General features: G+C 41.6%; 1 protein-coding gene across 1 annotated transcript in view; it reads right to left on the bottom strand.

Annotated features, from left to right (window-relative positions):
* The window catches only part of LOC133208681 (dedicator of cytokinesis protein 1-like), a 94800-nt gene extending 88552 nt beyond the window's left edge, over positions 1–6248 (bottom strand). The window contains exons 1-3 of the mRNA XM_061346741.1: positions 6150–6248; positions 4788–4888; positions 891–949 (exon numbers count right to left, since the gene is read on the bottom strand). Of these exons, the coding sequence (XP_061202725.1) occupies positions 891–949; positions 4788–4888; positions 6150–6194 (205 nt within the window). The 5' untranslated portion in view covers positions 6195–6248. The remainder of the gene's footprint in view (positions 1–890; positions 950–4787; positions 4889–6149) is intronic.
* Positions 6249–15265: the final 9017 nt, after the last annotated feature.

Genomic DNA, 15265 nt, shown 5'->3' with positions numbered 1-15265 from the left:
CAGAAGCCTTTTCTCATCATTCCAGCAGAGCAGATGCAAACTCCACGATAAGAAACTCTTCTGAACCTCTGAATTCCTTTCTCTTACACATGCTGAATTTCTTTCCAGTTTCAGCCACAACCGTTCAGGAGGAGATAGAAGTGAAGTGTCAAAGGCATTTATTTCCGAACTTTTGATAAAACTCGGAAGAGCTGAAGTGTCTCTGCTGTTAAGCCCAGGAAAATGCAATCTGGCAGATGAGTACACTCAGGTCATCGCAAATACCCCGTTTCTCATGAAATTCAATCCCCATAGAGCTCATTTATACCCACAGAACAGCAGAGACACAACAGAGTCCAATAGTCCCGATTCACCTACGAACTCCAGGATGCCTGAGTTCCCATTTCTGACTGACCAACCTGTGTCAATGATGCAGCCAAACATCAGAATCTAAGCAGAATTCCTAGGCTAAATTACCAATAACCCTTGGCAGAATTTCCAGGCTAAGTTACTGATAACCCTTGGGTACGTTCATTTTGCTACCGTCCCAGTTCCAGCACCCATCCACAGGGATGTGTGTGTTCATATCTATGTGCATACATATATGTGTGCATATCTATTTTTAAACAGGAAAAATCAACAGGTATCACCATAACCATTTCTTTTTATTCAGCATGAGGCTGAATACCAAGAATACCCAGAAGATACTGATATACTGACTACAGTTATGTATCTTTCCAGATGGTGAAAGAAGTGTGCAGAGGTACCTTTATTTCTACAATCACCTGCTTTTTAAATGCCTTCTGGAAGCCTACTGTTATTCTGAGGGAAAGCAAGTTCACTTCAACTCCACCTTGGTTTATACAAACACTGAATGAAAGCATTAAGCAATAGGTGCTCAGGTTACTTACCCAGATTGTACCACATGTCCCTGATTTCAAACCCGATCTGCCTTCTCATATCACCGTACCTTACAGAAGAAAACAAAACCACCATTAAAAGAAGAAATAAAATCTATTACCAATAAGCAGAAACATTAAAATTTCAAAATCTGATCAGCAAAGACATCTGAAATTACAGAAGAGGTTCTGCAAATTCACCTCAAAGTAATAAGGCCATCCACGTTCCCTCACCAGCTCAGCTATGTGCCCGTAGACACCACAGATTCCCTGGTACAAAGGGATGAGATTGAATCAGCTTCTGCTCCTTGGTTTATGATTTTCTCATTCATAAGACCCCAGATTTCAATTTCTCCAACAGTACTTACCAGAGGGAGAACACACACAAACCTTCACCCACGCAAAACCCCTCGCTGCCATCTTTTCAGGTTACCTAACCATCCTTTGGGACACATGGGTGGTTACAGACGTTAATTGTGAGCATCTTCTATTTAAAGTGGTAATGGCTGGAGGAAGTGTAACAGAGAGCTGCATGGCCTAAAGCTATGTTTTATTTTTATACACCCTCTTAGCATAGCACTGTCCCAGAAAAGACAACAAGGAACATCTTGTGACGTCTTGTACCTTCATGGCCAAAATACAAAGGAGGTTTCTACGTTCCAATGGGATTTTGTGTCCCAGATCAAAATGTGCTGAGGCGCTGGCACAGGGTGCCCAGAGAAGCTGTGGCTGCCCCATCCCTGGCAGTGCTCAAGGCCAGGTTGGACACAGGGGCTTGGAGCAAGCTGCTCTAGTGGAAGGGGTCCCTGCCCGTGGCAGGGGTTAGAGCTGGGTGAGCTTTAAGGTCCCTTCCAACACAAACCTTTCTATGACGATGACAGTGATGAAAGTCCCTTCCAACCCAAACCAATCTGGGGCACCAATGCCACAGAGATCCCATCAATGTTGTTTTTATATCCCATTCCCTCTCTACATTAATACCAGGATAGCTTAATGAATGGAAAACATCCTATTGCCTTCATTAACGACAGGATCAGAACCATAATGAGCTCCAAGAACGTATTTGCTGCACAGAATATTTGTGTGTTAAAGATGATTACTTAACTAACAAGATGATCAAAACGGCAATCTCTGGCAACTTGTGGGATATCTGGGGGCTAATAGTGAGATACCCTGTCATTAAGATGGATTTAGGAGATTCTTCTGTGTCATTAAAAATTAACTAATGCTTAAATGCAATGTTTAGCAAAACCTACAAATTACAATAATTATATTTTAATTATTAAGTATTCGATATATTAATTGAAATATACCCTTAAAAAGATGGGTGAGTGTGATACTGAATTAACTGATTCATTACAGCCCTTTGGCACAGAACTGGTAGTGGCTATAAAATAAAAGCAATAAAAGTTAGCACTCCAGCCCATACATTTATTGCATCTTGAAGAATTTATGGTCTTGATTTCTGTCGCCAGAACACGATTAATCTGAAAATAACAACTTGTAAACAGAGTTTTACAATTTAGCAAACTTCATTAAGTAACCACTTCAAATGACTTCATCTATTTACTTATATTAGCAGTGAGAAATGTCTGTTGATTTCTTGCATCCCTTCAGCAAGATATAACGTTTGGCTTAATAGAAAGATCATTAGGAGAAAATATCAGTCTAAGGTTCCTGTCCTCCCAAAGAGGCAATATCAGTCCACAGATGTATGTGACAGTAATTTCCAGCTCAGGTGTTGGTTTTATGTTCAGGTCAGGAGTCTGATCTGAAGTAAAATGCTACTGTAGGTGCAAACCAACATCAGACCAACAGGAGCCACAGCTGATCCCTCTTGCTCGGTAACTGATTGGAGTGATGTGCCTCTTGCAAGTATCCTTTACTCTCTGAACTACCACAGAGAACTTGCATCGTTGGCCTAATCTTGCACAAAACCATTTTCTTTCATAGATTCTAAATCTAATGAAAAACAAAATGACCTTGATTTCCTTTTGCAGACTCAAAGCTATGTTATTTATTATTCTGGTACCTAAGGGTGGCCTTCAAGAAACCTGGAGAGGGGCTTCGGACAAGGGCCTGTGGGAACAGGCCAAGGGGAATGGCTTGAACCTGCCCGAGGGGAGACTGAGCTGAGCTCTTAGGCAGAAGCTCTTCCCTGTGAGGGTGCTGAGGCGCTGGCACAGGGTGCCCAGAGAAGCTGTGGCTGCCCCATCCCTGGCAGTGCTCAAGGCCAGGTTGGACACAGGGGCTTGGAGCAAGCTGCTCCAGTGGAAGGTGTCCCTGCCCGTGGCAGGGGTTGGTACCGGATGAGCTTTGAGGTCCTTTCCAACCCAAACCATCCATCCTATGGTTCTATGATTCTATGGTATGTATAACACAAGTGCAGAAACCTGAGCTCTGCTTGACATTACTTTTTCACTGGACTTGTAAATATTCCCTTTTCATCAAGGAAGCCCCATGAGTCCTTGGTACATGAATTAAATCCCATAGTGTTTAAAAATTCTGTTTCAACGCTCAGGTAAAGCACAACTTCCAAAGGCAGCACCTCAAAACTCACGATGGCTTGGAGAAGTCGGAAGGGCAAAACTTAGCTGCCAAAAAACCAGGATGGGGCATAGAGCTCTATCTTTTCTGGACAAAGCCTGCAACCCACACAGTTAAAAGAAAGAGCTTAAAAAATCACACGTCACTTCAGCAGTGATAAAATCATATTGTTATACTGTGATCTCTCTCATAAAAATATACAAAAAGCCCTGAACTTAGAAGGTGATGTTACTCAAAATGCATCTTTTTTCTATATATATATATTATTCTGGGCAACCTGATCTAATTGAAGATGTCGTTACTCATTGCAGCAGGTTGGAGTGGATGACCTTTGAATGTCCCTTCCAACTCAAGCTCTTCCATGATTCTATAACGAGTCTGACAAATATATACATATACATATATTTATATATATGTTCAGTAAATCACATTTTAAAAACTTCCCATTTTTGTGCACTGACTGTAGTAACCTGATTGACTTCTGTTCAGAGTTGGGTTGGATGGGGCTTGGAGCAAGCTGCTCTAGTGGAAGATGCCCCAGCCTGTGGCAGGGAGTAGGAACTGGATGAGCTTTAAGGTCCTTTCCAGCCCAAAACAGTCTGGTATTCCACAATTCTATGGCTATGGGAAGAAACTGCTTTTGCATGCACTCTTACAAATATTAGGACACAGAAACTCTGTGTCTGAAAACACATAATGGGCTTTTTTCAGTGCTCAGTGTTCAGTTAGTTAATCATAAGCTCCACTACATTGAAACCCCAATGACATTTAGGAAAATACATACATTAAAATAGTCAGGCTCCACTCTTATTTCCAGTCCTTTTTCTCTTGACAGGTTTCGTTTGCTGTGGGCTCTGAATAGGAATTGGGTAGTTCAAGCTCCCTGTTGGAGGGAGGCAATGTAATCCCTTTTAGCCAGGGAAGCATACAAGTCTGCAGCTACACAAACCCATTCTTGAGGGATATCGCAGGGAAACTGTCTGTAGTTACAAAAATTCCCTCTAAAAGGCCGTTAGGGATTAAGCACTAAAGAGCCCACGTAAAATGAGATTAGAATAAGCACACAGCTAAAGTGATTTAAAAATTCACTTTGATAATATGTTAATACTCCTGAAAAGTCTTGACTTTATGAGCATCCTGCGGTATAAAATACTGTCTTCATCAGTAATGAATCATGTAATTTAGATCTTGATTCAAGGGTAGAAATGCACATGCAATACTTGATTCATGGTTTTAAATCCAACCTTTCATTATGCCATGATTGCATCTCAATTTGAATGGGTTTAGCTAAGAAATTAAACTAAAGTTATGTTAATAGAGCTCAAGTTCTTGTCCATGATTTAGATGACGAATAGGACTTACTTGTTAAGTATTTTTGCTCTTTTAGCACTTGAGAAATTCTCCAGTTGTAAAGACTCTTGGGTGAGAAAAGCAACAGCCAGGTGGAAGTAGTTGTTCCAAAGCTGAAAGCCCCCAAAATGACAAGAACAGATACCATTAATTCTCTGAAACGTTGTGCACACCTACAAAACAACTTTAAACTACCTAAATTATGCACATAAATATGTCAAGGAGAAAAGAGCAGACACCACCGAGACGGTGCTTCTTGATGTATTCTTAGTACATCTCCTCGGCGTGTTTACATTTCCATGAAACATTTCCCATCTACAAATCCTCATCGATTGTGCTTGGATGATTCAAGGAAAATTAAATGTGAATACATAAAATGAGAGACACAAATGAAGGATCCTAAGCAAGTGACCTAAATTCTCACTCATATGTTGTGTCTCAGGCTCCACGTTTGAGGCATTACTTATCCTAAAGCATGTGGTGAAGAAAAGGGGAGAACACCCCTTTTTTGCTGTTCCTGAAGGAAAGGAGAAGTTTTCTGTGATGCTTTGGGTAAGACTTGATGCTCTTCTACTCTATCACTCTATGATGCTCTTCTAGGACATGACATAGTGGATAGTATGCACCTGTAAAGCCTTAATTGGCTTGCATCAAAAGGAGCGTGACCAGCAGGTCGAAGGAGGTGTTCCTGCCCCTCTACTCTGCTCTCGTGAGACCTCACTTGAAGTATTGTGTGCAGTTCTCGTGTCCTCAACATAAAAAGGACATGGATCTGTTGGAACAAGTCCAGAGGAGGCCACGAGGATGATCAGGGACTGGAGCACCTCCTGTATGGAGATAGGCTGAGAAAGTTGGGGCTGTTCAGCCTGGAGAAGAGAAGCTGCGTGGAGACCTCAGAGCAGCCTTCCAGTATCTGAAGGGGGCCTATAGGGATGCTGGGGAGGGACTCTTCATTAGGGACTGTAGTGACAGGACAAGGGGTAATGGGTTAAAACTGAAACAGGGGAAGTTTAGATTGGATCTAAGGAGGAAATTCTTTCCTGTTAGGGTGGTGAGGCACTGGAATGGGTTGTGCAGGGAGGCTGTGAATGCTCCATCCCTGGCAGTGTTCAAGGCCAGGTTGGACGAGGCCTTGGGTGATATGGTTTAGAGCAAGGTGTCCCTGACCATGGCAGGGGGTTGGAACTTGATGATCTTAAGGTCCTTTTCTACCGTAACTATTCTATGACTCTATGATTCTATGACTTTACTGGGCTAACAGGTCAACCTGGGGTTCACGACGATGTACACCCCCCTCCAATTACATTGAGGGTAGAAACCTAGTCCAACATTAGCATTAGTCCCCAAGACACCCGTGTTTGCTTTTTTCCTTACCTGTAACTCAAAGTTGGTTTGATCAAGAAATTTCTTGTTCAGCATATCTGCATACTGATTAATTGCTCGTAGGAAGACTCTGAAAGATCAAGAGAAAAGGACATAATTACACACTTCTTCTGTGGCACCTTTGCACATTTGCCATCCCAATTAGGCAGAACTCAGTCTGTCTGGAAAGTGAAACTTGTAGCTGTTACTTGAGCAGCAGTGTGATCTCACCGTGGGTAAGTGTAGAGAATTATATGTAGATGTTCTCCAAATTAATCAAGTAAATTAGCATATGCAGAAACACAAGGAATTGGTTTGGATAAAATCACTTGTCTTTAAAATACCTTGTGATAATCAAAAGATCATTAAAAATTCAGTTTATTAGAAAAAGTACAGAGACTTTTAAAGTGACAACACTGTATCTAACTTAGACCTGTTCAAACTGAAACAGGGGAGATTTAGATTAGTTATTAGGAAGGACTTGTTCCTTGTGAGGGTGCTGAGGTGCTGGCACAGGGTGCCCAGAGAAGCTGTGGCTGCCCCATCCCTGGCAGTGCTCAAGGCCAGGTTGGACACAGGGGCTTGGAGCAAGCTGTTCCAGTGGAAGGGGTCCCTGCCCGTGGCAGGGGTTGGAGCTGGAGGAGCTTTAAGGTCCTTTCCAACACAAACCAGTCTGGGATTCCATGATTCCAGACCTGTAACTGGCTGTATTTTATCTTGCAGGTCAAGCAAAACATGTTCTTAAACACGAGGCAAACACTGTTTCACTTATGGCCCAGTAAAACGTAGGAACCCTGTTGAAGGACAATCTCTAAAACACTGCTCACTGCTCTACTTCTAAGATGCTAATTTAGTAGCCAGTGTATTTCTAAAAGTGATGCTTCTTAAATTTGCAATAGGAGTTGGCTTGACAAGCTTTGAAAAGAAAACCAAACGGTACAGTAGAAGTAGGTCACTACATATTCATGGTGCTGAACAGTAAACATATTATTCTTCAGTACCCTCATCTCCATTGTCAAAATAAACATTAAATTCCTCCTGAAAACCTTCAATGTATGCAATGAAAGTGCCAGCTAATGCCCAGACAAATGAGCTTGTCTTTGGAGCCGACTGTGGATGATATTTATATCTCCTCAAAGGCCCAGTAATGGTAAAGACTACCCAGAACACATCCTACTTCCCCCCACCCATAGCAGTTTTTAAGGAGAGAGTTCACTCTTGAATGCAAAATAACCAAGTTTAATCTTCCTACAGGCTGACAATAAAATATCAGGTTTATTTAAAACAAGTCACAAGAGGCAGTCATAAAGGTCTTTTACTGAATTTAAGGTACCGAGTGTTCTCTCTTGAAAAAACCCTAATATTTAGCTAAATGTTTGGTAACCCAAGAGAAATGAAACATGGGCACCAGGATGCCATGAGAGATTATTTGTGTATGCTACATTAAGAAAAGAAGGCAAAAATTGGATGCCACTGTGATGTATCTGTACTATAAAGTCAGATCAGCCCCACAGCAGTGTACTGGAGAAAGAATGTAGCCAAATGTGAAAAATGAAATTGGAATTCTAAGAGAAAATACAAAAGAAAATTGAGGACATTAAAGAATATATAAAATATATGTAAGTATACACACGTCCATGCGTGTCACAATATCACTCTTTACATCCAAGAGTCATTGCCCAGGGAGGCTGTGAATGCTCCATCCCTGGCAGTGTTCAAGACCAGGTTGGACAAAGCCTTTGGTGCCATGGTTTAGTGTGAGGTGTCCCTGCCCATGGCAGGGGGGTTGGAACTGGATGATCTTAAGGTCCTTTCCAACCCTAACTATTCTATGATTCTATGAATTATATCTAAGAAGACATCCAGCTGATGCAGAGATGCATTTCAGGTACAGTACATCTGTGCATTTGTCAGTGCATACGTTTGGAAACAACTTCATTAAGATACTTTATAAATGAGATGAATTTACCACACACACTACTACATTGCAGATACATGTATTTTAGATCTATGACTCAATTACTGAGTTGTAGCATACACTGAAATTGAAACTGAAGTTATCCATGTATTCAGAGTATCAACAGTTTGACAGATAGACTTATACCCTGGTTGACGTGAAGGACGAGCTAAAGATGAAGCATGTGCTAAGTTGCAGGAATTCTTACAAATAGGCTGAGCTATTTTCAGAAGAGCAATTTTAAGGACACATTCATGGTTGTACTTGGAGGAGAATTTTTCCTCAAAGCATATTAGCAAACCCACATATGTGCAAAACCTTCAGGCAAACAATACAAATACAATTGCTCATTTATGTATTGTGTTCATGACTTGGTTTGATGAAGAATGCTTGTGAGGTGGGGGTTAAAGAGCTTGGTTACATGCTATGAACAGCATTTTGCTTAAACATCTTTTTGAAGGTGTATATTAAAGGAGCAGGTGTAACATTAATAAACTTGCTTTAATTTTCATCAACTCATAAAGGATGCTACTGGCAAAGATAGCTCAGAAATAGATAGGTATGAGAGAGTGAAGAGGTTCATTGCTGAGTTTCGTCATTTGCTGGGAAGCACTTGAACTATAGTTGTGTACAGACTTTCTTTGTGGAGGGAAACAAGGATCTTGCTTCGTGCAGCAGTGCCACTGTTTTGACCTGTATTTCCATACACTGCTTTCAGGGGCTGGAGAGAATAGCTGCATTGAAAACACAGAAAGAAATAGTCATTAAATAAATAATTGTTTCCTTTATATATCATCTTGGTGATTTTACCATGATGTGAATTAAAACAAAGCTACTTCTGGTCTGCACTTTGAAGGCGGCAATGCCCTTAAGCAAAGACTCAGCAGGTCTGTCTGACCATAAGCAGGACACCTCCCCTTCAGACCTGTACCTGCAACTGTAAGGAGGCAACCGCTCTAGTGTGCTCTGAGCAGCATAACATAGACTTAAAACTGCTTAGGTCTAATCTGGACTTATTTTAATCTAGCAAGTAGGTCAAACCAGTGAGATCTACCTGAGCAGTTGTCTCGTTCCATACCTTTCCCATGTTTCATGATGTGCTTTTCCAGATCTTACAGAGTTTTGATCAATTTCTCTTATCCTTACATAGGAGCAAGCCATAGGGTGACATTTACAAGCTCTTTCTTCCCATGTTTTCAGAGCCTGTTAATGGTAGGTAGACTCTTTGCAGTTTTGTCCCATAGCCTTCTTGATGTGGAGGTAGAGGAACAAGGGGAAAAAAGGTAAAAAGTTTTCAGGCCTTACTGATACCGAACAGCAAGAACAGCACACTTCTGGGGATGGTTGTTACAGCATTTCTTCTAATGTCCAAAAGGTATATAAAGGAAGTTTTATCGTTCATTTTGTAATAACCTAAACACCTGTAACTTGCTTTCAAAGTTTTCCCATATGTTATGTTTCTCTGCAGCTACCGTCTCAGCATACAGTCTGCTTCTATGATACACCACTTCTGCTCTGAAATTAAGACCACTAGGGGAGATCAGTGGAGGGAATTGTCTCACATGAAGAATGAAAAACATCAAATAGAATGAGCAAACACCTCTTTTAAGTTCTAGATGAGCTGTGGGAAGTTTTTGATTATATGAAGTTTCACAGACTACCTGAATTTAAATCTCTTAAATCTGTGAAAACAGAGAGCTGAGGGTTTTTTTCACTTCTTTCAGATCCAAAAATGAGACTTTCTCCAAAAGTAGGTAGGCTTAGCATTGAGCAACACTGACAAGAGAGAAAAGCTATCTTCAGACTCATGTTTCCACTGGCTCTGTCATCTGAGCCCTGTGGTATTATCAATGCAAGCATACCGTTAACCCATGTAATGTTATTAAACCAGCAGGTATATCTTAGTTTCTCAGATGGGTCAGTTTCTCCTGTTTTACAAAACATGCAATAACTTTGTGCCTCTGAAGTTGTTTTCACTAAAGTGGAACATATCAGGTTTAGCAAATGAGTCATCCAGCAAAAGGAGAGGTTTTTCTCATATTCATGATATGACTTTAAAACCTTGCTATCTGCAGAGTCTCAGGCAAACCATGTCTGCAGAGCATCTTTTGCAGGCACACACCAATTAGTTTGGTTGATTGCAGCTCAGTTGGATTCATCAAATGTAATCAAATGTTAATAGTTAAACGTGATCTTACATAGCTCATGTTCACAGGGTAACACAAACTTCGCATGAAAGAAGCTGGAGATCTAAACACCTGTTTTCTTAGTTCTGTGGGTTACTCTGCCATATTATCTGTCACACACCAGATTCTCACTGTGGAAGATGACGACAGAAGTTCAGACCAAAATGTCATATGCAGCACCTGCACATACTGAATTCCAGCAACAGAGAGAACTGGGAATCAGTGGTCACTTGAGGAACTCTTGTACGTGACCCAGGTGAAGGAGAAGTATGACGCTGGAGTGGAGATGCTTCAGAAGGTCCATGTAAGTCTTTCCAAAATCTAAAATTTAATCTTGGAAGCTATAATTTACCAGACTCCCCTCTTTGGCATTCAAAAACAAACAAGAATTCAAAAGTCATTGCAAGATCTATAATGAACCCTTGAGATGGCAAATAAATCACTGAAGTAAGCAGAAGTAATTCAGGGCCAGGATGATGCTTGTAGCACTTAATACTGGATATACTTGACCCATAGTGTACACACACATGCAAAAAAATCAACCCAAAAGCTTATGCTTAAAAATACTCAGGCCCAGGAAAGGAGAAATCACACAAGAGCAAACTGCAGGACTTTGCTAACTATAACAATGAATATTTGTTATAGTGAAGTGGATGAAATTATTCTAGTATTTATAAATATCTACTTAGAGTAAAATGGATACCCAATTTCCAGTTCTCATGGGATATAGTGTTAGTACTTATTATTAATAGGTATGGCTGGGAAAGAGGAAGGTGGAAGACTGTACTTCCGAGATGCCCCAATTCCTTAATGCCAAACCCTTAAATACCCAAGTTGTAACTGGGACACTGAAAAGTGCTTGTCTCGCATGTCTCAGCACAGCCACAGAACACCACAGCATCATGGCACAAATACCTCCCTTGGTACAAAAGAGTCAAAAACTGAGGTTTGTGGAGGAAATCAGCAGAAGTGTGAACTTGTTGGGGTTTTGTCCGTTGGTGGTGGTACCCACATTCCCTCTGGTGATACCCTTCAAGGTTCTGGTGAGCTCCCATCAGAATTGAACCCCTCTTGCCCTCTAAGAAAGCAAATCTGAGTTTGCATTCCAGTTGCTGGGCTGGTAGTAGATATGCTTGTGTCTGATGGAAGGCAAAGGGACTGCAACTCTTAACTGGAATAAATAAATACTGCTTCTCCTTCTCCACAGATTTTGTGTGAAACCTTTATGTGTATGTTCAGCTCCTACACTGAAGCATGTTTTATGTGCAGGCTAGCTCTTCTTGAGGTATAAAACCCCAAGAAATTGGCAAATGGCACCTCATGTCTGGAGAGTTTTAGAACTGGAACTCCGAGGCCTGGATGACAGTAAGTTCTTCAGGAACAGGGAGAAACTGGGACAGAAGAGCAGCAAACAGTGTGAAAGCGAAAGGAGAGGCCTGGAGCACAGCATGCAATCACAGTGTGACTGCATGCTGTGTAGTGATCTGAGCCATGTGAGGCTGGGAAGATTCTGAGTGAGACCTAATTAAAATCATCTGGCTCTCATGAGGGAGATTTCTTTTTCCTTCAATTGTTTCTGTGTTTCGGGAAGACTTAATTATGCATGTGGAGATGCTGTTCCCGAGAGGAACCCAAAGTGCACTCCTGGCTATTTTTAGTATATTGTCATATTGCTGGACTTGGGGGTTACAAACACTTCAGGTCTGTAAGAACAAAGACACTGTATGTCCAGGGCTGCAGCAGTGGTTCAGGGCTGACATGATCTGCAGCTATGGCAGTTCTCTGCATCTGATTTCTGGGAGGTAATAAGCGTATAAATAGAAATTCTACAACCTCCCAGACAGAGTGTCACCAGTACAGTTTAATTGCTTCTTCTGTGACCTGCTCATCCCCCTTGCAGCTATTCTGTAGCGTTTTGATAATCACTGAAACTTTGGAGAGCTGTGGGTTGGAGAAGGCTTTCCACCAGTGACTGAATTTTTCATTTCAGCTGTTCTTTCCATTTCCTTTTCATTTCCATTTTCTTTTCAGTGATCACAGTTAGACCATCTGGGACTTTCCTTACCACAGGTGGTCTTCATAGCAAGAGTTAGTTTAGAAACAGTGGTTAATCTGTAGCTGCTGGACTGATGAGGTGCTGATTCTGGTTGCTTCATTATATTTCCACATGTTTTGCATCTTTCTCACATGAGGATGAAGTTGCGTGTTATGGCTCTGTGACTGTCCAGAGCACTAGCACAAATATGAGACCACAAGTGTGTAACTTTGTCGGTGCTCTTCCTGGAGTAACTTTGCAAAGGCAAACTCAAAAATAACCTGAATGTTTTTCTGTGGACTTTTATGGTTGAAGGAACACAACAAGGGCTTATAGGTTCTCTTACTGTAGTCGAAACACTTCATGTTATTCTCACAACCACATTCAAATTATGTTAGCAGAGGTGGTACAGAACAAACACGTTAGTGAAGCAGGATCTCTGTGTGAACCCAGGGGAAGTTCTAAGGATCTTTCCCTCTGAACTTCACCCCTCTTTCTGTATTGCATGTGTAAGAGTTTTCAGTCAAAACAGTGTTGTTTTGGTTTAGAAATGGGTACATAAGAAAAAGTGAGATGAAGACAGATATCGATACATATGCATACCGGCGGGGGGGGCCCCCCCCCCCCGTAGTTATACTTGTTTCTAAACAAAGTTTTGAAAGCCAGTAGCCCTCAGACATCTTCTTCACACTCAAACTTTCACCTGTGCTTTCATTTCTAGACTCACAAAGTGATGAGGAATCTTGTCTCACAGCTGTTAAGTAGTTCAAGAGCCCTCCTGCTCTGCAACTGCACTGACTACGAGGTGAAAACCCTATGAAATGCGTTGCTGATTTTAGCGCTGGTTTAGCATTATTTGTAACTTCAGGCTCTGAATTCTCTGCATTTTCCTCTAGCTCTTTATTCCTCCCTGCCTCACTAGGTGGCTGTCTAAGAACACACATAGTGTTCACTCGCCGCAGCCCAGCTCCTGGGCTGCTGTGCCGTTCCCTGATCGCACACTGGAGAGCACCCTCTCATCAGCCACACCAGGTACCAGCTGCAAGCTCTGGGCCCAGGGAACCCAGTCCCGCACTACTGGACACCAGATCCCTTTGACTAAACCAGTTTTATTCTCCAAGACAGAATTAAGTATTTATATCAGCTGAGTCCAAGCCTCTCCTGAACGACTCTCTCACAACACCAGTTCTAATTCTTTGTGATGTTCATAGGAGTTAGGTAAAACCAGGGAATAATGTAGACTGTGCATACTAAGGCTGATTTGTTCTTCCAGTAAGCTAGAGGGGTGAGGCAAAACAGCTTCCATAATCTGGAAATTGTGCCTTGTATGTGCAGGGATAGACTGAGGGGAAAAAAGTGCTGTTCACTTAACATCCTTCTCATTGTTAAAGTCCTTTTTACCAGATGTGGCTGGAGTTTGGCTTGTGTGCACTGATTTTGCATGGTTATGAATCCTTTAACATAAGCGAAATTATTTCTGATTGAGATGAAAATTGGACCCTGAGGCTCAGGCCGAGCTGAACTTTGGGCATATATCGCAGTTTTCCAGGGCTTTTCATTGGAAACCCTGACTCAGGAAGGAAAGTATGCATAGATCTATCTCCAGTCCATGTGTCATCCTATTGTCTTCTGTACTGCGGAATATAAAGCAGGGAATAAGACCACACAAAACTGCATCTCTCTAGAGCACCTCTGAATCTGACTGCATGGTTTGTGTTAATCTGTACTACTCCAGAAATACAAGGAGGGGAATAGGCAGTATCTTGTCTCTGTGCCTTAATGGGATTGCAGCAAAGCTGAGTCGGCACATGGCTGGGAATGTTCTTAATTTCTTATGCATGGAGAAAGAAGGGAGAGGATGGGTGAATAGTACGAATATAAATGTTATCTGTACTTAATCAGTTTTTTTTCTCATCTCTGTGTTTTCAACAAGATACTCCCATTCCATAAACCACTAATTTTTCTTTCAGTTTAGCCTTGTTGAAAAACCTAGGTTTACCCGACTTTAACAATTTTCAGTTGGAAACACTGAAACAAGATGCTTAGTCTGAGAGCTGGGTCAACTTCATATCTTCCAGAAAATCTCAGACTGTGAAATAGTTTGTTTCCTGTCATCAGGACACAAAATGCTGATGTACAATTCTCCAGTGCCTTCTGGGAGCTGTAATTTGCTTGTTCTCTGCCTAGATCTGGTATTTTTTGGCACCTTGCAACTCCATGATACCTTTTCCACGTGAAGATAAATGTACAGTTTTAAGACTTCATTTGCCATAAATCTTCATTTGCATATTGCAAGTTTAGCTGAAATAACAACAAATTGCCAAAACGTTTCTGCCTGGCCGTCAGGCGAGTATGAGCGCGAGCATTCTTGGCTCAGGATCTGCAGGATTAATGCGAAACGCTAAAACACGATACTGGAGCTGATCAAACCGTGCAACCTACACCTGAGGGGAATTTTTCTCATGGAATTCATAAAAATGTCCTTATTTTCTCTTGATTAGATGTGACTGTTAAGGTTTAAATAGAAAGCAGCAGCTTGTTCACGAACAGCAGTGGGAGCTTTGCTGTTCCAAAGCCATAACTTTTAATCAGCATAGTTCCCTGTCAAAGTGGATTACCCCAAGACACTTCACAAGCCATTCTGCTCCCCACCCCCTGATGGCTTTGGGAGGGAGCTTTGGAACAGAAGGAGAGAAGCAGTGAAAAAGGGGATGCAATTGTCCAAGAGAGACAGAGCTATGTGCCAAAACGTCTGAAGGTTTCAGGACTGTATCACTCTCACATTATTGATTCTGTATTTTTTAATCTACCGCTGTTTTTAAAAAGGCAAATGCACGGTTTGCCTTCCTCTTCTATGTAGTTAACATGCCACAGTTGCACAATTTGGAAACTGAGGTGTAAACTCTCTTCTGAAAGAGTCCTTTGGTAGCTGAAGGATGCTGGCTGGGAT

This window comes from Neopsephotus bourkii, unplaced genomic scaffold (assembly GCF_033783945.1).
Source record: "Neopsephotus bourkii isolate Nb327-2 ecotype Australia unplaced genomic scaffold, CSIRO-AGI_Nbou_v1 NB_274, whole genome shotgun sequence".
In the NCBI taxonomy this organism is placed as follows: Eukaryota; Metazoa; Chordata; class Aves; order Psittaciformes; family Psittacidae; genus Neopsephotus; species Neopsephotus bourkii.
Note: the sequence above shows the minus strand (reverse complement) of the source record. Positions and strands in the feature narration are given on the sequence as shown.